At 39.6% G+C, this 22,198-nt stretch overlaps 1 protein-coding gene across 1 annotated transcript; it reads left to right on the top strand.

Moving 5' to 3' along the window:
* The first annotated feature begins 2,038 nt into the window (after nt 1-2,038).
* On the top strand, nt 2,039-22,167 carry LOC146556924 (sacsin-like). The gene is given in 8 exon segments (XM_085250347.1): nt 2,039-2,068; nt 3,245-3,290; nt 3,817-3,904; nt 6,626-6,737; nt 8,102-8,248; nt 8,340-9,771; nt 9,951-10,039; nt 10,152-22,167. Coding segments are annotated over 7 exon segments (12,897 nt in total). The 5' UTR covers nt 2,039-2,068; nt 3,245-3,258; the 3' UTR covers nt 21,149-22,167.
* The last annotated feature ends 31 nt before the right edge of the window (nt 22,168-22,198 follow it).

Here is a 22,198-nt window from a genome sequence, read left to right as displayed (position 1 = left end):
TGTCTTGTGTCTGTATCGCTCTGTTCTGTCTGATGTTGCACTGTCTTTGTTTTGTTTTTTGCAATTTTGCACACTGCACATTATGCAGTCCTGTGTTGATTGTCTGTTATGTGTCATATGTAGCACCATGGTCTTGCAGGAATGTTGTCTTGTTTCACTGTGTACCGTACCACTGCACATGGTTGGAATGACAAGATAGCCACTTGACCCTTGACCCCTTCATGCACATGTCAGTACCGTGCTTTGGTTTGAAGTCAAACTGATTATCCAGGGAAAAGACACACTAATTCTATCAAACAAGATTCTTTCTAGCACCATAATTATCCAGACAACTCGCTTTCCAGCTTTGTCCTTCAGAAAAATACACATCATTGAGTCTGGTATGCCATGAATTATAAACAGAGTGCTAGAAGAAGAGCTAGCCTTAAACTAGCATGTTTTAATTGTTCTGCAGTAATGTGATCCAAACACAAGCTTTACTATCGGATAACCGATGAATACTTTCATATACTTCATGTGTCCTTACACTTATTGTTTCATCGCTCATGTCAGAATCGTCTTCATATGGTTCACTTTTTATACAGTTAATTTACTGTAATGATGCCTCCATAATGCTCCAGATAACATTGGAGCGTTATGGAGACCCAGAAACACCTTTAACAGTTGATGATAAAAATGGTTTTCGATTAAGATTTTATTTGCATATTGTGAATTTGTAAACAATTAATGCAATACTTATACCACTTAAATTAACCTGAAAGACTGTGTTTTACTCCTAACTTCACTGTGTGAAGAAAAATCCACTGGGCACTTTCCACTGTGTGGTGTGTGTGTGTGTGTATGTGTGTGTGTGTGTGTGTGTGTGTGTGTGTGTGTGTGTGTGTGTGTGAGAGAGAGAGAGAGAGAGAGAGAGAGAGATCAAGTGTACTTGACCTAGTATGACGTGGCAGTAAATGTCCAAAAAATATCTGAACCAGAGTCTGTCATCAAGTTGTACAAGGAGCTGAAAGGACATTCTCATATTAACTTTTCTTACAGTGACTCAACTCATTAAAGTACAGACATGATTTTCAAAAAGAAATAAATGAAAGAAATAAGTCTTTAAATTTAAAGGCATGGACCTGGATGGACATTTGTAAGAACTGTCATTTTATTCTGCTGTTTAGGAGCAACTGGAATGTCATCAGAATCAAGGTCAGAGTCAGGAAAGACTAAAACTACACCAACAGTCTGAGCAGACCGCTGCTCTACTTGATCACTGTGTTATCCAGCATGGTGCCATCTGAACCCACAGCAGCAGGGGAGGGGTTTTCACTGTCCTACAGATGATGAGAGCATCTGAAAGAGAAACATGACATAATCTTTATTTTTTTACACAGTTATGCTGATTTTTGGAGAGACTGGCACTCTTTTATAACCATGCCTCCTCTGCTTACTAACCTACAGGTTTATTACTGTTTTAAATAAACAATAAGTCATGTTTCCTTTTCCATCAATAGTTTTTTGCTATTTTATATCAATTATGATTGCACTGACTCATCCAATTACGCCCTTTATGGGTCAAACAGGCCACCATAAGAGACATGCAAATTTTAAAGCAGGTGTACTAGCTTACTTTGTAGCCAACCAACTATTCTATTGTACATTTGAGGATGCAAAGATTGTTCATGTGGGGATTTTACTACGTTTGTAAGATAAATACCTATCTTCAAGTACATTTCTTAGGAAGGATGAACAGAGTGAAATAACAGCGTAAGTCGCATTTCCTCTGATTTCCTGCATCATCATCATCTAGCTAGGAGGCAGCTGGATGATGCGGGATGCGGGGCAACTTTCCTCCGAAAGTTTCGTTTCTTCCAGGACATCAGAGGAAATTCAGTCTCAGAGGAAAATCTGCTGCTTCTGTTTCAGTCAGTTTCGTTTCTAACGAGATGACGGAACTCGGAAGAGAAAAAAAGACCGGCGTTAGTTGCTGTGATTGGACATCAGCAGCCTTTATATACAGCAGACTGATGCAGCATCACTACTTTCCCTGGCACTGATAGGACCCTGCACTGGCATGACTGAGGTACTGTGATTGTATTTATTTGTTTTATTGGCGTATTTAGGTAGGCTACTAGCTAATTAATAACAAAAAAGTGTTTTTGCTATTTTAAACACTGTGATCACATAATAGAGAAAATCTTTATTTGTTAATTTACTAAGTTTAAAAAAAATATTTTATACACTTTTGTCAAATTATATACAGATGATCTTATTTAGACTGTGTTTAATTGTATTTGCTGCTTTGTTGTTGTTTAATTCCAAAGTACAAATGCTTTGGAAGCAACAAAGTGAACAAAGAGAGCTCACAAGCACAATTTCAGTGTGCATCATCAACCACAGCCCTGGTACTGTAGCTGTTTAGTCTGTTTGAGAGGTGGGTGAAGTAGCTAAATCGTAAGATCATCTAGATTCAGGCTAAGTTACTTAAACACTTGAATTATTGATCGTTTCCTTGTGCAATACACTGTTACTCAGCAAAATGATCAGAACAAAACAAGAAATAAAACCTTGAATGACTCATAGTTCAAAGATTTGTTTCACATTTATATTTTCTTTGGTTTAAAGAGAGCACTATAAACGTAATTTGTAAACTAAGCAAAAGGTTTGCATGTGTTTCTAAATTGTTAAACCTTTGCTATCATCACACAATTATCTCAGTCATCTGATCCAGAGGAGTACAGTCTCCTTTCCCACATGGGTGTGGTTTACATCACACATTAAAAAGAATAAGTAAACAAAAGCATGCAATACTTGAAACAGAAATCAATCATCCTAATCCACATTCTACAACAATGCTGCGTTTGTAGCTCTGTGCCTTGTGGCCAAACTTCTCCACTTTGGTGGGGAAGAGCTGCTGCTGTCCTGAATGTTTTGCTATTAATGTCATTAATCACCTTCCAGCTCATGGGTGCTACCTACTACAGTAAGTACTGCAGAAGCAGTGTGTGTTTATTTGAGTTTTTTTGCACTGCTTCTGTATTTTGATTTCATTTTTGTTAAATAAATAATGACACGGTGTAATATGTCACGTTTAGATGTTCATCTGAGGTTTTATTGACCTATTTTTAAAACCCATTAAGCCCCTTAGTTCATGTGTGTTTTTTTATTACATCCAGATATATAAAACCTTAAAACTAAAAGTGTGACAGTAAGTTTGCACTGCTGTAACACATGTCACAATTTTCTGAATTTCTTACAGGAACCCGTTCTGGCATGGTGAATCCAAAGGCAAAGAAGAAAGTCCGGTGAATTGCTTTCTTTTTAATATACTGTAACAGTAGGAGGCAGTAACTGTTCTCCTACATGCTGAGTAGACATTATATTAATAGGATTTGGGCACTAATGCCGTTTTTGATTCTGCTTAAAGATCAGATTCTTTATTGATATCATTACTAACTACTAGTCAGTTTCCTGTGGTCAAAATAAATTAGGGAATAAATATGTTTTCAGCATTAAAGCAAATGTGTGGAATCTATACATGAAGTAAACATTTTGAAACCAGATGGCCAAAATTATTTTTATACTCGACTTTAGTGTCTCTTTTTAATTAAATATTAATTTTTGTCTAATTTCATAAAGATGATTCTATTTAATTTAAAGTAAAGAACCTCATCTCTAACAATATCAGTCAAATAGTCAAATACGTGCATGTGCTTTGCTAACTTAGCTCTCAACCTTATCCTTACTAACATTGCATCAGCAGGACCAACATGGTTTTAATTTGCCTTCAGACTCTAGTTTCTTTGTGTTTAATGCTTTTACTTTGTTTAGGACTTCCTTCGGGGCCACAGCACCACCCATCATTGACTATCTGAAAGATATTCTACGGCGATATCCAGATGGTGGACAAATTTTGAAGGTTGGTGTAATGATGTAACAAAAACACACAACAGTTACTTTAGATAATAATGGGATGCTGTGCAAATAATAATAACAATAATAAAATGTAAATGACAATAGAAAGCGACGGGTTTATGAGATTTACTACATTTTGCAGTTCTCACAAACATAAAAATGATTAACAATGGAACAACTGAAAACAGTAAAAATTTAAACTGAGACATTTTATTATTTCATGAAAAAAATTGTCTCATTTTGGATTTGGTGAAATCAACATGGTTGAATAAGTTGGGACGGGGCAACATTTAATGAGGTTAACTGGTAAAAAGTCAGTAACATGATTGGACAGAGACAAGTGAAGGGGCAGAGGTTCACCAATCTGTAAAGAAAAAAACATGTCTACAAGTTGTAGACATAGTGTCAGAATAATATTCCTCAATGCAAAATTGTGCAGATTTTGATTATTTCATCATCTACTGTATATAGATTCAGAGAATCTGGAGAAATCTCTGTGTGCAAGAGATAAGGCCAAAAGTCAGTACCACAGCCACACAGGATTTTCAAGGCCTCAGGCAGTTCTGCAAAACAGGCATGATTCTCTCATGCAAACCACTGCATTAGCTCCAGAACACTTCCACAAATCACTGTTTGTGAACACAGGTCACAGTGCCATCCACAAATGTGGGTTAAAGCTGTAGCTTGCAAAGAAAAAGCCATATGTCAATACGATTCAGAAAGGCCACAATCTTCTCAGAGCTAAAGCTTGTTTAAAATGGACTGAAGAAAAGTGAAAACCTATTCTGTAGTCTAGACAGAAAACTCAAAATTGTATTTATTTTTTACAAACATAGACGGGTATACAACTATTGCAAGAGCTTGTTCCGCATAGCCGGCAATAAGCCGGAGTTGCTCCCGGAGGGTGATGGGCTGCCAGGGCTGCCCTTTGTCACCGATTCTGTTCATAATTTTTACGGACCGAAGTTCTAGGCCCAGCCAAGTGGCGGAAGGCTTTGTCTCAGAAGGTGACAGAGGTGGTCTCAGAATCTCATCTCTGCTTTTTGCTGTGGTTTTTGATGTGGTTCAGTTGGCTTCTTCGAGTGATGGCGTCCAGCTCGCAGCTAAGTGTGAAGCAGTGGGAATGAGAATCAGCACCTCCAAATCTGAGGTCATGGTTCTCAGCCAGAACAGGGTAGAGTGCCCGCTCCCAGGTCAGGACAGGGACGAGTTCCTGCCCCAAGTGGAGGAGTTTAAGTATCTCGGGGTCTTGTTCACGAGCGACGGGAGAAGGGAGCTGGAGATCGACAGACGGATTGGTGCTGCGGATGCAGTGATGCGGATGCTGTACCAGTCCATCATGGTGAAGAGAGAGCTGAGTGTAAAAGCAAAGCTCTCAATTTACCGGTTGATCTACGTCTCTACCCTCACCTATGGTCATGAACTGTGGGTAGTGATCCAAGATCGCGGATACAAGCGGCTGAAATGAGCTTCCTCTGAAGTGTGGCTGGCCTCTTCCTAAGAGATAGGGTGAGAGGTTCAGCCGTCTGGGAGGGGCTCAGAGTAGAGCTGCTGCTCCTCCACATTGAAAGGTGCCAGTTGAGGTGGTTCAGACATTTGACAAGGATGCCTCCTGGGCGCCTCATGGGTGAGGTGTCCTGGGCATGTCCCACCGGGAGGGAGGGAGGAAGGAAGGAAGGAAGGAAGGAAGGAAGGATGGATGGATGGATGGATGGATGGATGGATGGATCATCTGCCAGAGTGAATAGAAGAGGGCCCATATGGCATATTATCATCACTATGCATGTCTGATGGTATGGGGGTGCATTAGTGCCTATGGAATTCGCAGCTTGCATATCTAAAGGCACCATCAATGCTGAAAGGTATACACAGGTTTTAGAGCAAAATGTTCTCAATGAGGTAATTTGTTTTGCAGGGCAGGCCTTGAATATTTTAGAAAGATAATCCTAAACTCCGTACTGCATCTAGTACAACAGCATGTTTTCACAGTAGAAGAGTCCAGCTGCTGAACTCGCCTGCCTGCAGTATGGACCTTTCACCCATTAAAAACATTTGAAAGTGAACCTACACATTAATTGTGTGAACACAGAAGAACAAGAACAACAATTATTTCTACATTTAATGAAAATGTCATTTATTTCTACATAACATTGTGACAAATCCAAAATATAAAACAATGAGCTTCATAATATGTACTGACTCTGTCCTTAGACCATCAGCTCAGATTAGAAAAAGCTCTATTTAATTGGCAAAATGGAAACATGGATGTTGGTGGAGGTGTAACTAAAATATGGTTGTAATTCACAGAAATCTCCCAGATTTTGTGCTGCTTGCAAATGATAAGAGCCTGCAAATTTTTGCTTTTTTGCAACCGACCATACTGAGCTGGCATTTTATCAGACAAAATATTAAAAATATAATGCAGTACAATTCATCAGTTTTACCACAGAGTTAAATTTACACAATTATTGACCATTTTTGAAGCTTAAAACATTTTTGCCATTGTATGCTAAAGAACAAGAATGACTACATCATATACTCTGACTGGACACTTTGGACTACAGTGTCCAGTAAGTCTGAGTTAGACTGAAATGGACCCTTTTTTGTTTTTCCTCTGTAGACATACTTGCTGTGAGAAAGATCTACCAGCTTTCTGTGCAGAACTGTGTCAGTGGCAGCGTTGTACTGCCATTTTCTGCTCAAGGTTGTTTTTATTTGTCAACAGGAGCTGATTCAAAATGCAGATGATGCTCGAGCCACAGAAGTGTTTTTCATCCATGACGAGCGAAGCTATGGGACTGAAAGCCTTTGGACTGAAGAACTGGAGACATACCAAGGTATTCACTGAATAAAAGAAATATATTTCACAAAAACTATTATTTATTTACATTTAAAAGTAATAAATAGAGCCAATACATCTCCAGTTAAGAATGTCTGTCCGGGTTTGCTGGGAACTTTTTGGTTTGTTTTTATTTAACATTCTGCTTCCTTTGGGGGTCACGTCGAAAAGTGGAGCTACTCACTGTGGCAATCCCTTGTGACTAAAGGAGCAGCTAAAAGTAGCAGGTTCTGCTTGTTTCAGTGTGTAATTTCTCCCAAAGTATAGTGTGTGGATGTTTTTCCCCATATTTTTCCACATTATCAAACATTTCCTAGGTGGCTGTTTTTAGAAAGCCCTATAAAACTGGATTCTGATTGTAGACTACATAAAATATGTGATGTCACATGGTGGGACTGCAGTTCTGAATCCTCAGCTTTGGAATTTTGGCTGTCACCATCATTGTTTATTCAAGCTGTCCAAGGCCCTGGAAAAACTAGATTTCCAACAACAACTGATTGGAAAAACAAGTACAAAAATTTTCTCATTTTATTTATTTATTTTCTATTGTATAATTTTTTAATAGTAGTAATAGTGGGTCTTAGGTTGCTTATATTCTTTCATGTCTCAGGTGGTGCATAACAGGACAGATTACATTTTCTTAGTCTATATTTTCTGTGCTTTCTTGGATATTTGTGCTTTCAGAGACCAACGTTATCACTGTTAATGTGCTTCACTTAAAGGCATTGGTCATATAAGAAAACACGAATAACCTATGTGCATTTACAGCATCATTAAATAATATAGCTCCTGCTTCCTAACAAATTCCCACACTCACTTAATTCCATGTTTGTCTGAAAGGCAGAGCCTTGCAAAGTAAAAACTACTTGTTAACAAGCTACTGGCACTGTAATTCACTATGATAATGAATGTTGACTAGTGAAAACCAAATGTACTCACTTAATTAAACAGCCAAATAGTTTTATATGTATGTTCATGCAGCCCTCACCCTTAACACAGTTTAAACTTGCACAAGGTTGTTGAGCATTTTACTTTTGGAGCAAACCTCAGCTGTTCACAGCACTGCAGTTTTTAAAACTGGCTTCATTTTTCAACAATGGAGCTTTCAGCTTAATTATAATATGCAGATCAAGAGAGAAGATTTAGGATAGTCACTGTTAATATTGTCTCTAGTTACCGTTACACTCAAAGTGTTCTACATAAAATCCATTTGCATAGTAACTGAAAAGTGTCTCCTGTCTTCTGATTTCCTTTCTGGAAAAATCTCATTCAGTGCACGTTGGTATAGAGATTCCAGAGAATGTGTCACTAACACATAGATACCTAAAGCATAAGCCTTGAGTTTGTTATGTTTTTACGAAGGTCCTGCTCTCTATACCTACAACAATGCCGCATTCACTGATGAAGACTGGGAAGGAATTCAGATGGCTGGAAGGAGTGTAAAGCGTGATGACCCAAACAGAGTGGGAAGGTTTGGAATCGGCTTCAACTCTGTTTACCACATAACAGGTGAAACTATGTGTAGTTAGATCACAGATATGAGTAGTAATTTTTGAAAAGATAAACAGTTAGCAGTAACATATTTTTACTTTGTTCATAGATGTGCCAAGTATATTCAGTTCAGGCCACCTTGGCATGATGGATCCCCAAGAAAAAATATTTGGAGAGAGAAATGGAGGGTTTCGGTGGTCTTTGGATGATTCTGAAGACCAAGAAGTTCTGCTGAATATGCGTGATCAGTTTCAACCATTTAGAGATATAGTCTCACTTGTATGTGAACATGGATGGTCAAAAGTTGTCATGGAGGATCAGCACTTCAGTGGGACAATTTTTAGATTTCCTTTACGCAATGAAGCATCAGAAATTTCTGATAATCTGTATGACTCAAATAAAGTGGTTGAGCTTTTTGATAGCTTCATTGCAGATGCAGATTTGAACCTCCTCTTCTTGAAAAATGTCACTTCCGTGTCCTTGTTACATATTAGTGAAGATGGAGCTGTTAACACCAGACTTGAAGTGAAATCCTCAGTCCCCACAGATGGTGTTTTGGAGCCAGAAGAGGAGTCAATCACTGAGGGTCTAACAAGGTTCAAAGTTATAACTGTGAGTTCAAAAGACCAAAAAGAGACAAAGTGGCTTCTGACAACATGTACCATGAAAGAGGGCGTTGCAGAAGATCTTGATTTGCTTACAAAGAAGTTGAGCTTTTTACCTCAAGTTGACCTGGCATTCCCCTGTGGTGAGAAGAGAGACTGTAGCCAGAGCAGACTGAGCTGCTTTCTCCCCCTTCCAAACAATGAATCCAATAAGACAGGACTCCCAGTTTATGTCAATGCATGCTTTGGCCTCACAGACAATAGAAGACACATCAAATGGCAAGAGGAAGACCAGAGACATGATGAACATGCTTTGTGGAATGAAATGCTGATGAAGAAGGTGTTTCCACAAGCATACATCAAGATCATTCAAGATGCCATTAAACTTGCCCAAAAATCTATCCTCCCTGTTTCCTCTGTGTACAATCTGTGGCCAGATCTCACTCAGATACAACACAAAGAAAAATGGCATGCTCTCACTCTGGATGTTTTTCATCACTTATTCAGACAGAACGTGGCCATCCTCTCTCTTGCTAAAGATGAAAGACAGTTTATCTCTCCATCAGAAGCTGTTTTCCCCTGCAATGGCCCAACAAGCACCAACATATTGTCTGCCATTAAAAGGACTTTAGTGTCATGTGGAGAAAATCTTGTCACTTTACCAGCTAGTGTTGCAAAGGCTATAAATGAGGCCTACCCAAACCCTACTACCCTAAAACATGTGACTCCAGCATTCCTCAGGGCCATTCTCCACAGGACCGGTGTGGATAACATCACTAAAGATGACAAACTCAGTCTTTTGGAGTACATTTTAGGGGATGAACAATATAAAGAACTTGAGGGTCTTCACCTCCTTCCACTCAGTGATGGCTCTTTCAGATATTTCACATACGAAGAGGAAGACACTGCTTTGATTGACAGCCATGAATGTCCAAGGTAGGGTTTCCATACATCTATCAATATTTAAAATAATGTTATATTCATTATGACTAAAGTTGCCATTTTTATGTGTTATTCACATATTGATTGTAACTGAATATTTGGAAGGTTCAGGAATATTTCTATACTGAATGAACTCCTAACAGTTTGACAGAATCCATTGCACTTTTTTATAGAGTCTTGCTGCCATTCTGTAAACCCTTCTTCATCCCACATGATCTGACTCCAGCCTGCAGTGCACATCTGAAAGAACTGGCCAGAAGAAGTAAGTGAAAGTAATTTTAAACAATACAGAGTCATTTGTACACAGCTACACATTTTAGCACACACATTTATTCTTATCTTTAAAAAACAAATCTTTTTGATCTGCTCTTCAGATTTCTTCAAGGTCACCAACATTGATGCATCCCATGTGGCTGAATATGCAAGACGATATTTGCCACCAGACTGGAAACAGACAGGGAAGAACCTTGTTGCATGGGACAACAACAACAGTCAGCATCCACCTTTAGACTGGTTCCAAGAATTCTGGAGCTTTCTCAACAGTCATTTTGATGAGTTAAGTCCTTTCACTGACATACCTCTAATACCAGTTAGTCCTCTGTCTGGCAGTCAGACTGTATCAGTAGCAAAACTACAGCAGAACACAACTCTGATCTTTCAGAAAAGTAAACAGCTGAGTTTGCCAGACCGAATAGCTCAGCTGGTGAACAAAGTTGGTGGCACAGTGGTGAGAGGAAATGAGTGGCTCAAGCATGTAGACCTTGACTCGTACGTGCTGTGCCCATCTCCAAGGAGTGTTTTGAAGGTCCTGATGAATTTAGATTTCCAGCATCTTATCACAGAACTCACATCTGCCTCTCACACAGCATGAGAAGAACTGAAAGATTATCTCTCTTATCTGGATTCTCTCTCAAATACAGAGAAAGATTTTCTCTTGAGGTTGCCTTTGTTTCAAACCATGAAAGGATTCAGTGTTGCAGCTCAATCGAAACAAGCTGTGCTTCTGATCTCAGGCCTAACAGTACCAACAGAGCTCCCTATGCCTGATTCCATAATCCAGTGTTCTACTGAGACTGACCGCAGACTGTTACAGCTGCTCAAAGTTCATCTCTTGGACACCGCCGAAGCAGCCAATGTTCTTGTTGACAGCATAAGGAAAGGCGCTTGCAGCAGTGACAACACTAACAAAACAATGACTTGGGTTTTACAGCATGGTAAGGTGCTTTTCTCACAAAACGAATCCCTGAAATGCAGCTGTAAGGACTTGAGCTTCATTGAGGTGAATGGACAGCTGAAAAAGGCATCTGACTTTTTTGATCCAAGAATTCAGACTTTTAAAGTCATCTTTGAGTCAGACTTCTTTCCACCGCCTTCATACACTCATTCACTGCAGATGCTGGAAAGCTTAACAGAAATCGGATTACTGAATAAAGAGATGGATGTCTCACCTGAACATTTTCTACATGCTGCCACGCTGACTGACAAACTATACGTGAACTCACAAACCGAGGCCCTAAGAAGAGCTCAGGTTCTGTTGGAAATGTTGGAAAGTAATGATCTACTGACAAAGTTTTCTCACAAACAACTTCATTGCCTCAAAATGCTAAAATGGATCCCATGTGAACAACCTGGAAGTGAGAAACAATTCAGTGATAAATCTCAGAAGTATTGTTTGTTTTGCCCAAATGAAATAAGACATTCTGTGTATAAGGACATTGTTGGACATGTAATGCCACTAACAGGGAAGCTCAGTGACAGAGTTAGCAACAGACTTGGTCTCAAAGACCTACCACCACCTGAAAAAGTGATTGAAAATCTGTCAGTCTTGAAATCAAAAGCACTGGAAATGGCTAATCCTGACACAGATGTAGACTTCAAAAGACAGCTGCACAGCATTTACAAACACATGCAAGACAATGTCTCTGTATTTGTTACAATGATGGGCAATGAGACATGTTGGCTATGGGCCCAGAACCAGTTTGTTGCACCCCAGGATCTGGTTCTTGAATACCCAAATAATCTAGATCTGAGTTCTTACATTGGGAAGGTGCCAAGTGAATTTTTGCCATACAGAACATTGTTCCAGAGGTTTGGCCTGAGAAAAGTACTTTCCAATGAAGACATTTTGGGCATTCTGTACTCCATCCAGCAAACAATTGAAGCAAGACAGCCGCCATTTGCAAGTTCCTCAGAGGTCAAAGTGTCAATAGAAATTCTCAACTGGCTCTGGAAAGAGAAGAAAACAGTTCAGGATGACATCCCAGTGCCAGTCATTGCTGATGGAGGAAAATTTACCCTTAAACCACGGTCAACAGCTCTTTTCTGTGATGTAAGCAAAAATGGACTGAAAGAACTAAACTGCAGAGAAGAGGAAATTTATGTCATACATGAGGAAATCCCAAAAGCAGCGGCTGAATGGCTGGAAATTCGTTTTCTCAGTACCCACATCCTTGATCCAGAGGAGATAGGAATAGAGCAGTGTGGACAATCTGAACCAATAACAATGAGAATAAAAAACATTCTTAAAGAGTACGATGAAGACAGTGACATCTTCAAAGAGCTCATCCAGAATGCAGAGGACGCTGGGGCAGATGTTTGCAAGTTCTTGGTGGATTTCAGAGTACACAGAGATGCACCTGAAAGCCTGATTGACCCTGACATGGCTCTTTGTCAGGGACCTTGTCTTTGGGCTTTTAATAATGAGCAGTTCACAGCCGAGGATTGGAAAAATATTGTCAGAGTTGGCTCAGCCTCAAAGGAAAACAAAGCAGAAAAAATTGGAAAGTTTGGACTTGGATTCAACACTGTGTATCATGTGACAGATGTCCCCTCCATCCTTAGTGGCAACACTCTTCTCATATTTGATCCAAATGTTACTCATCTCACAAAACATATCAAACACAAAACAAATCCTGGAATCAAGCTGGATCTCTCTCAACAGCGACTCTTTCATTGTTTTCCTGGTCAGTTTGGATCATATGAAAACATTTTTGACTGTAATTTTACCCGAAAAAGTCCTCCTGAACCCTATCCAGGCACTCTGATCAAACTACCTTTCCGAAGTGAAGAAGAGGCTGCCAAATCAGAAATAAACCCAAAAGTGTATGAAAAACCCCATATCCTTGATTTTCAACATCTCTTTTCTAAGAATTCACAAACCCATCTGCTTTTTTTAAAGAACATCATTACATTATCCCTCCAAAATATCCCACACAATGGATCAACTCCACCAAGAGAAAATGAAATGGAGACCATCTTCTCTGTGTCCAAAACCACTGTGAGTGCAATGGAGATTCCTGATGACACCAGTGTGTCCAAGCAACGTCATGCTGAGAAATCACTGATGAAACTTGATGGTAAATGCAAAGAGGTGATCAATTGCTGCAAAATCAGCATTGTGAAAATATCCAGTCAGCAGTCTAATGAAACTAAACTTCAGTTCTGGCTCCTGTACAACTGCTTTGGGACAGATGAGTCCTTTAAAATGGCCATTCACAAAAACAAGCAGGCCAGTTTCTCTTTGCCCATTGGAGGGATTGCTGTGCCCTTGCAAAATGATCCAGAAACTGGAAAATTCAGCACATTACAAACAGATCTTGTTGGACAGGCCTTTTGCTTCCTTCCTCTTCCCATTCACACGGGTCTTCCTGTCAATGTAAATGGCACATTTGCTGTGACAAGCAACCGAAAAGGTCTGTGGGAAACTGGAGTGAAAAATGACTGGAACAAAGCTCTCCTTCAGGATCCAGTAGTGACAGCATATGTTACTGTACTCAAGGCACTAAAGAAAATGTCAGAAAATAAGCAGCTGGTGAGTTACTGTTATCACACCTTTTGGCCTGATAGAGAGAAAGTGACTGAAACTTTCAAGCCTTTAGTGGATGCACTTTACTCAACCATTGTTGACGACTCTGTTGGTCCAGAGCTCTTTAGTGATGGAGAACAATGGTTCTCAATGAACAATGCCATATTTCTACATGAGAGCATTGAAAATGATGAAAAGATTGGTGACCTTGCAGTGCAAGTTTGTCAGAAATATGCAAAAGGACCCAATCATGTTGTTCCTCTTCCACTTTGGCTGAGAAATAGCTTCAAACAGGCTGGCCTAGAAAAGGTTTTACAAAACAGGACCTGGAACTGGGAGAAGTTCTACAGAGAAGCAGTGTTCAGTAACCTAACTACAATGGACTCGAAGAGTAGAGATACCCTTGTGCTGCATGCTATTGACCTTCATATCAAAGAAATTGACAATCTGCTGCTCTGCTATCCATGCATACCCACAAAGGGTGGACAGCTCCAACATGTCAGGAAACTTGTGAATCCTACAGGGAAATTGGCCTGTCTTTTTGAACCAAAAGAGGGACGCTTGCTGGATGGATCCGAAAATGACTTCAGATCTCCAAAAAGGATTCAGCGTTTGTTGGAACTTGGTATGGCAAATGATCATCTCCCATTGGAAGACATCACAGAGAAAGCAGGCACGATTAATAAAACCTGGAGCATTGACAAAAAGAAAGCATTTGTCGACTTGAAGTGTCTATTTGAACTTATGAAGAATCACATTTATGATGAAGGCTCTCACCACTGGAAAACACTGAGGACAACTGCATTTCTTCCAGCATATTCACCTGGTGATGCAAAAATGGAAGGAAATGTAACACTTAAAAGGCCCACTGATGTTTTTAGTGACAAATGCTCCCTTCTCGTTAACATGACACAACCAGTGCTGAATAATAGTAATTTGAAAATACACCACAGTGATCCAGTCCTAAAGATCTTGGGCGTGAACAGCACTCCGAAGCCAGAGGTGGTGCTCCAGCAGCTGCATGAAGGAAGCAAACAAGCACACTCCATTGACAGATCCATGCTTTACAAAATAGCATTTGAGTGCTATACGTGTCTGGATCAGTGGATCTGTGACTCTGGAAATACCACTTACATTTCACAACAAGCAAGTTCATTTCCATTCATCCTCATTGGTGATACATTTGTGAATGTTGATCATGCAGCTGAGAACGGGCAATTTGAAGCAAAGCCCTATCTCCATGTACTTCCAGCTGCCTTCACAAGCTTCAGGAACCTCTGGAAATGTATAGGTGTTGAAAAACAATTCACGATCACTCAGTTTCTAACTGTGTTGCAGGAATTAAAAGCTCAACATGGAAACAAGCCCCTAACAAAGAGTGATCTCTCAGTTGTCTTCACAATTTTAAACAAAGGGATTTTTGAGGCCAAATTGAAAATCACGGATGACTGTCTGATACCCAATGAGCATGGAGTTTTGCAACCTGCAAATGAGCTGTTTTACAATGACAGCCCGTGGATGCCACTCACTTCAGGTGTCACATTATGTCACGAGAATATCCCACGAGCTATGGCTCGCCACCTTGGAATCAAAACAACAAGGCATCATTCTCTGGAAAACCACATAGTTGATGACCTTTCACCATTTGCTTTTGACTTTGAACAGCAGGAACAGCTGACTGTTCGTATTAAAAACATAATTTCAGCCTATCCATCAAAGAAGGATATCCTTAAAGAGCTCGTCCAAAATGCTGATGATGCAGAAGCAACAGAAATTCACTTCATCTGGGACAAAAGACAACATGGAAAAGAAAAAACATTTGGGAAGAAATGGAACAATCTCCAGGGTCCAGCACTTTGTGTGTTCAACAACAAAGTGTTTTCTAATGCTGACATTAAGGGAATTCAACAGCTGGGAGAGGGAGGAAAGCACAGCACCCCAGGGAAGATAGGCAAGTACGGAGTTGGATTCAACTCTGTTTACCATCTGACTGACTGCCCTTCGATCCTTACAGGAGATGAAGTACTTTGCATTTCTGACCCCAATCAAAAATACATTGAAAATCATTCAAATAACCAGCGATATGGCATTGGCTATAAACTCGCTGACACTTTCAAAGAAATGTACGTAGATGTCTACAAATCCTTTCTTCCAGACAAATTTTCTCTTAAAGACGGCACCATGTTCAGATTACCTCTGACAATGGGTACAAATGCAAATACCTCCAAAATATCACAGCAAGGAGTCACTGACCGCGACATGAAAGAACTGTGCTCTGCCCTGTCTGAAGATCCTGTAGGACTAATTCTCTTTCTGAAAAACATCTGCAAAATCAAAGTCCATGAAATCAGTGAAGATTCACAAGAACTTAAAACCATCTTTGAGGTTGAAAAAACTCTGCCACAAAGAAGTCGTGAAGAAAAAGATGCTTTTGTAAAACATCTACAAAATGCACTGCAATCAGACAAAACAGCAACACCGCACAAGACTTTCTATGAAACTGTGATTTCCACCTCAGATAAAAGACAAAGTAAGTGGATTGTTGCAGAACAATTTGGCTCCTTCAAAGACAGCTTTGAATTAAAACTATCAGAAAAACTTCCCCAAGCATCATTAGCTGCACGTGTGAACACAAAGGGATCCAGCGTTGGGGATTTTAAAGGAGAAGCCTTTTGTTCACTTCCTTTGCCAGGGAAAACTGGACTGCCAGTACATGTCAATGGAAACTTTGAGGTTGATTCTGCCAGGACAAGCCTTTGGAAAGAAGATGGGAAGAGTAAGAAATCAGGCTGGAATGAGTCTTTGAAACAGAACGTCATTGCTCCGCTTTATGCAGATCTCCTGCATTACATCAGGCGCAGCATTGCAGTCAAGAAAGTTTTCTCGAAAGTAAGAAAACTTACTTTAATAGAAAATACTAACTCATGTTTCAATACAGAATATTTGTGTTTTTGGCCAACTGTGTCCAAAGATGTTTACCCAGACTGGCATGAAATGATACATGAAGTATACAGATCATTGAAAGAAAAAGGCCTTGATGTAATCCCTGTTATGACGACCATAACACGTATAACTACATATAGAGAAATTAAACAGCACTCTTTTGACTGGAGTAATGTCAGTGAAACAGACTCAACTGAGGCACCTTACTTGACAACCTTGGGAAATTTCCAGCTGAATAACATTTTGGAAGATCTTGGAATGAAGCTGGTTCCTTATTCCGCAAAGATGCAGAGGATTTGGACAAGTTTCAGATCTGCTGGGGTTGAAGTAAAAGAGGTCAGTCCCTCCACTGTGCAGACTTTCCTACGAGCAAAACCTCTAAATGATCCAACCCAAACAGATGAGGATTTGCCTTTACCCATAAGTGCTACTTTGATCAAAGATGAGAAAAGATGTTCAGAGCTCCTGAGTTTTTGTTTAAAAGATTTCTCCTCAGAAAAGGTCACCCAGGACAATGCCAGTTTGCTCGAAGGCCTTCCACTTCTTCTCACGAAAGATAATGTTTTGAAAATGTTCAGCTCCCAAACACCAAAGTGGATATCGAGGTATGCAAATCTTTTCTTTGACTACAAGGATGAATTTTCAAATTATAAGATCAACATTTGGCACATTGAGCTTCTTCAAAGATTAAAACTTGTCAGAAATATGACATTGCCCTGCTCAGAGAAATATCTGAAAACATTAATTCAGCATCTTCTTTATGACTGTGACATTGATCCACACAGTGGTCTTCATGTCCCCAATGAGAAAATATTGAAGTGGCTAAAATTACTTTGGAAGTTCATAATGAGTGAAATTAAACTACCAACATCTAGAGATGACGAGTCCAGTCTTACACTCAGTGATGTAAGGAAACTCTTCAGCAACTGCTATATTTTACCTGTTGTGTGTCCAAGGTTGAACAACAAGCACTTCCTGCAAACAATGAAACACATGTCAAGTGTTGTGTTTGCCTCAGAAAAACACAAAGACATATCAGGCATCCTCTTTAAACTTGGTTTTATGACTTCTGATCATGTATTCTTCTCTGAGATGGATCGATGGATATATTCATGTCTACAAGATGAACTTCTCGATGTAGATGATGAAAGCTCAGTGTTGGATCAAGTGTACAACATTAATTGCTCAGAGTTTTCCCACCTTTCAAATGATAATATGAAAGAGTTTCAGATGTTCCTGCAATCAGGATTATCCAAGTCCAAAGACAATCAAGAGTATGTGAGGAAACTCAAATCCTTACCAATATTTGAAACAACACAAGGTGAACGAGTGAGGATTGATGGACCTAAGAAGGTTTTCATCCTCAAAATCAAATATTCAGTCATATTTCCAGATTTGTTCAACCTACCTACAAACAGCAGCATTTTTCTGAAACACAACTCTGAGAACTACATGCTGTCAGAAACACTCAACATTCAGGTCCTGGATGATTTGCAGTATTTCATGAAGTTCATTCTGCCTGCTGTACACCAACTCACAGAAACACAGATTCTTCACAGCCTCAAACTGTTGCTGTCACTAGATTATTCGTTGAAGGAAAGAAAAATTATCATCTCCTCACTGAAGACGGTGAAACTGATTCGCAGTTCTCAAGGTAGACTGGAGCCTGCATCATACTACTTTGATGAGAGTGTGGAGCTGTACAAACGAATGTTGCCCCACGAGAGATTTGTTCCTGAGACATTTTGGTCTGAACTGTGTGAAGGAGATGACTACACAACAGAAAAAGCAAAAGAGCTGGTCAGAGAACTTGGAATGAAGCATGTTGTGTCAGCGGACGAGATAATACATTTTGCACACCAGCTGGAATCAGAAGCAAAAGTTAACAGAAGACTCAAAGACATGAAACTGAAATCATCATTACTTTTCAGGGAAGCCTTAAATAAAGCATGTGATCCCAAAGACAACAACGAAAGGTTGCTGGAAAGCATTGCTGACATCAAATTCATTTTTCCAGTTATGATTCGAAAAGAACTGTCCAACTACCACCAACCATTTGCTCCTGAAGGAACTACTGTTAAAATTAGAGGCTCGTTGATTGAGAAAAATCCAGAGCATCAAGATTTGATTTGGACCTCCATGCCAATTATAGACCTCCCAATTATAGACCTACCATTTATGTCACAAGGTCTTCAGAAAATGATAAAAAATGTTGGAGCTCATGAAGAACCACCTCCAAACTGTGTTGCCAGTAACATAAGAAACATCTGTCAGTCACCATGTGAAACTGACCAGCTGATCAAAACACGAGCTAAAGTGTTCAGAAGTTCCTACGCTTACCTGCAAGAAAAAAGATTTGAAGGAAACCAGCTGGCTGGTCTTCCTGTTGTGTTGGTTGAAAAAGACACAAAACTTGTGACGGTTGATGACGTGTGTCTGTCGCTCTCCTATGATCGTGACTTCAGACCATATCTGTACAAGATTACTCCAGAAGATGCAGTGTATGCACCGTTCTTTCGGAAAATTGGTGTGAAGAAGAAAGCTACTGCAGAGCAATATTGTAATGTTTTGGCAGCAGTTTACGCTGATTCCTGTGATAAACAAAAACTACATTCAAACCAGCTGAGAACTGTGAAACGAGCTGTTGAGCAGTTGTTTAAGTTAATCAGTGCTCAGGGAAACCAGAAGCTTCTTGAAAATGTTGAGACTCTGTATCTTCCTGCAGTAGATGGTAAATTATACCCATCATCCACACTCTGCTACAACGACACAGTGTTTGAGACCAAAAGGTTGGAAGAAGCGCTGGAGAACAAGTTCCTGCTGCTTCAGAAACTCAGTGAATGTCATTTGGGCAACGACAAATACAAGCATCATCAGCTGTTGCAACTTCTGCCTCAGAAATTTCAGCCAAAGATGCTGTCTGAGTTCACAGAGGAAAGAGTTGTGGAATCAGAGATGCAGCTTTGTGAACTTGAGACTGGCTGTGAATTTAGTGGATGGTTTGATAAACATCTCTCCTCAGGAGCCTTTAAATATGGATTAATTTGTCTTATTAGAGAGAATTCTCAAGGCAAAATAACACAAGAAGATGCCACTAAAATGTGTGAGAAGACTTTTGGCAGTATACAAATTTTGTGCTGCAAAACTTTGGAAACAGCTCTCTGGCTCAATAAACAGCCACTTCCCAAACCTGATGAAGAAACAGATGTTTTTGTGAAACGAGAGCAACAAGGATGCACCTTTTACTTAAAGCACAATGATGACATGGCTCTCAAAGTGATAAATGAAGTCATCATGACACTGACAAAAGAGATTAATGCTCTTTTAGGAAACAGAATTGCATCGGTTCACCTTCCAGTGCTGGGACAACTCCTCATGTGTGACGATCTGCAAGATGTTCGGAAAACTTTGGCTAAACATCAGATCCGTGACAGTGCTGAAACTGAAAGTTCCTCTTTTAGTCCAGCAGCCCCTGGGACAGAGGTTCCAGAAGAATGGCATGATTGTTTGGACATGAATGTCCTCAACAACTTTGAAGAGGGGGAATATGTTGGTTACAGCATTTATGACAAGTACATTTATGCAGTTATTGTTGAAGAACTGCCTGGTCACAATGGACGATATTCATGGAGATACAAAATAGAAGTAGGAGAAGATGAGCCCATTGAAGTCAGCTGTGTTGATCTGTTTCAGTTTAAACGAGAAAAGAAGGTAAAAACAGAAAGGAGGAAATGCATGGAGCCAGAACCACAGAAGAAGACGCTAAAACCAGAAGAAAACACTTGCATGGAGCTGGAACCACTGACAGGAGCTGTGCCACATTCTTCTGAATCATCAACAAATTCTTTACCAGCCTCTGTTGAGGAAGCTAAAAGGGAAATTGATAAATGTTTGACAGAGATCTGGAGGCTTCCTGAGGAGGAGAGGCACAAAGCCATCAAGAGACTGTACCTCAGGTGGCACCCTGACAAAAATCCGGATTGCCAGTCTCTCGCCAATGAGGCATTCAAATATTTACAGAATCGAATTGATGAGCTCAGCAAACCCAAAGCTGCAGGCTCGACCTTTTCAAGCAGAAACACAAATTTCAGAGGCTTCTATGAAGAGTGGAATCAGGAGGCCAGGTATCACAGAAATAGTCGAGAGAGGTTCTCTAGAGGCTATAGAGGTTTCCATTCCTACAACTTCTGGACCCACAATGAAAATGTCCCAAGGCCAGACAGAGAAGAGGCCAGACGCTGGTGTAGACAGGCTCGCTGCGATCTCAATGCAGCTCACAAAGACACTGGTGGAGGGAGCACAGAGTGGTGTCTGTTTAAGGTCCATCAAGCAGTAGAAAAGTCTCTCATAGCAGCATGCTATAAAAGAAATGGACAACGCCCCAACAGCAGCTCAATTTCAGCCACTGCTGCACAAGTTTCCCGCTACAGCCTCCAACTGAGAGATCTGCCTGAGATTGTGAAAAACCTGCAGACACTCGGGGTGGATCCCAAAAGGACTCAATATCCCAACTGCCATCCATATCCTCACATACCAAACGGACAATTCAGATCAGAGAATGAAATGCTGGCACTGAACAAGGCATCAGAGCTCCTTAATAAAATAGAAGCATATGTGAATTAAGGATTTAAAACAAGGTATTGGTCAGTGTAACTGGTTTTCTACATGTTAAAAGTAATGTAATGTAAAGTGTAAAACTGAAATATTATTTAACATCAGAAAGAAAAAAGAAAACTTTTATTTTACTTATTTGTCTCACTTCTCATACTCAGTACTTATTATTATGTTATGGTGTGCATGTATATGTAAACACACTGAAGAAAATTGTAAGTACTAAATTACTTTATTTTGGATTCTTGTCATTTAAAGCTGCTTATTGGTGATATCGATATATTCTGTGTTATGAAAATGAAAACATCAGATGTTCTTTGTAAGTCTTGTTGACACTGTTGACTACTCTCTGAGATCAAAACAGTCACTCAGTGAATTTCTTACTGTTTGTTAAAAACCTGCCTTGGATCAATATACTCACTGTATGCTTGTAATGTAAATGCAAATATGCAGTTTTGGTGTTTTAAAGTTATGACTATTTGCTGAGAGACAGTATAACTACCGCATACTGATTTTTACTTGTATCCAGTTTTGTCTTCTGAAAAACTTAAAATCTTTAAACTTAAATCCACATTGCAATTGGGGAATTTTTGTTTTGTTTTCCTTTTTTTTTTTTTTAAATATTTGCTAGCAGAAAGATCTGAAGAGGACCTTAAATGATGTCTTTAATCATTTCTCCTCCCATGTAATTGGGACTTTTTTGTCTGATTAGTTAAACAGACCAAATTCTCCCTCTTTAAGTGTTTCCAAGTCTGGTCATGTCTCTGGACATGCATGTGGATGGTTAGAAACAATATTTACCCTTAAATGTCAATGTGATATAAAAGAAAATGCATCTAGAGAGTCACAGACCAAAGATCTGATCAATAACAGACAAGCCACTCACTGTGGAAAACCTTAGCCATATTTATTTTATCCAACACTGTAACACTATGATAAAATAAGGAAAAGCCTAATAGGTTCCTTTATGTATTGGACAGATCTGTTAGAAACAGTAACAAGTGCTTCACTGTTTAACATCACTCCTAAAACCTGGTTTACTTTTTATGAACAACTGATCAG

The sequence above is a fragment of the Mchenga conophoros genome, linkage group LG16 (assembly GCF_057382185.1).
Source record: "Mchenga conophoros isolate Kocher_MC1m ecotype Shallow Benthic linkage group LG16, M_conophoros_male_GT1.1, whole genome shotgun sequence".
NCBI classification, from domain to species: Eukaryota; Metazoa; Chordata; class Actinopteri; order Cichliformes; family Cichlidae; genus Mchenga; species Mchenga conophoros.
This window is presented reverse-complemented; position numbering and strand designations above follow the sequence as displayed.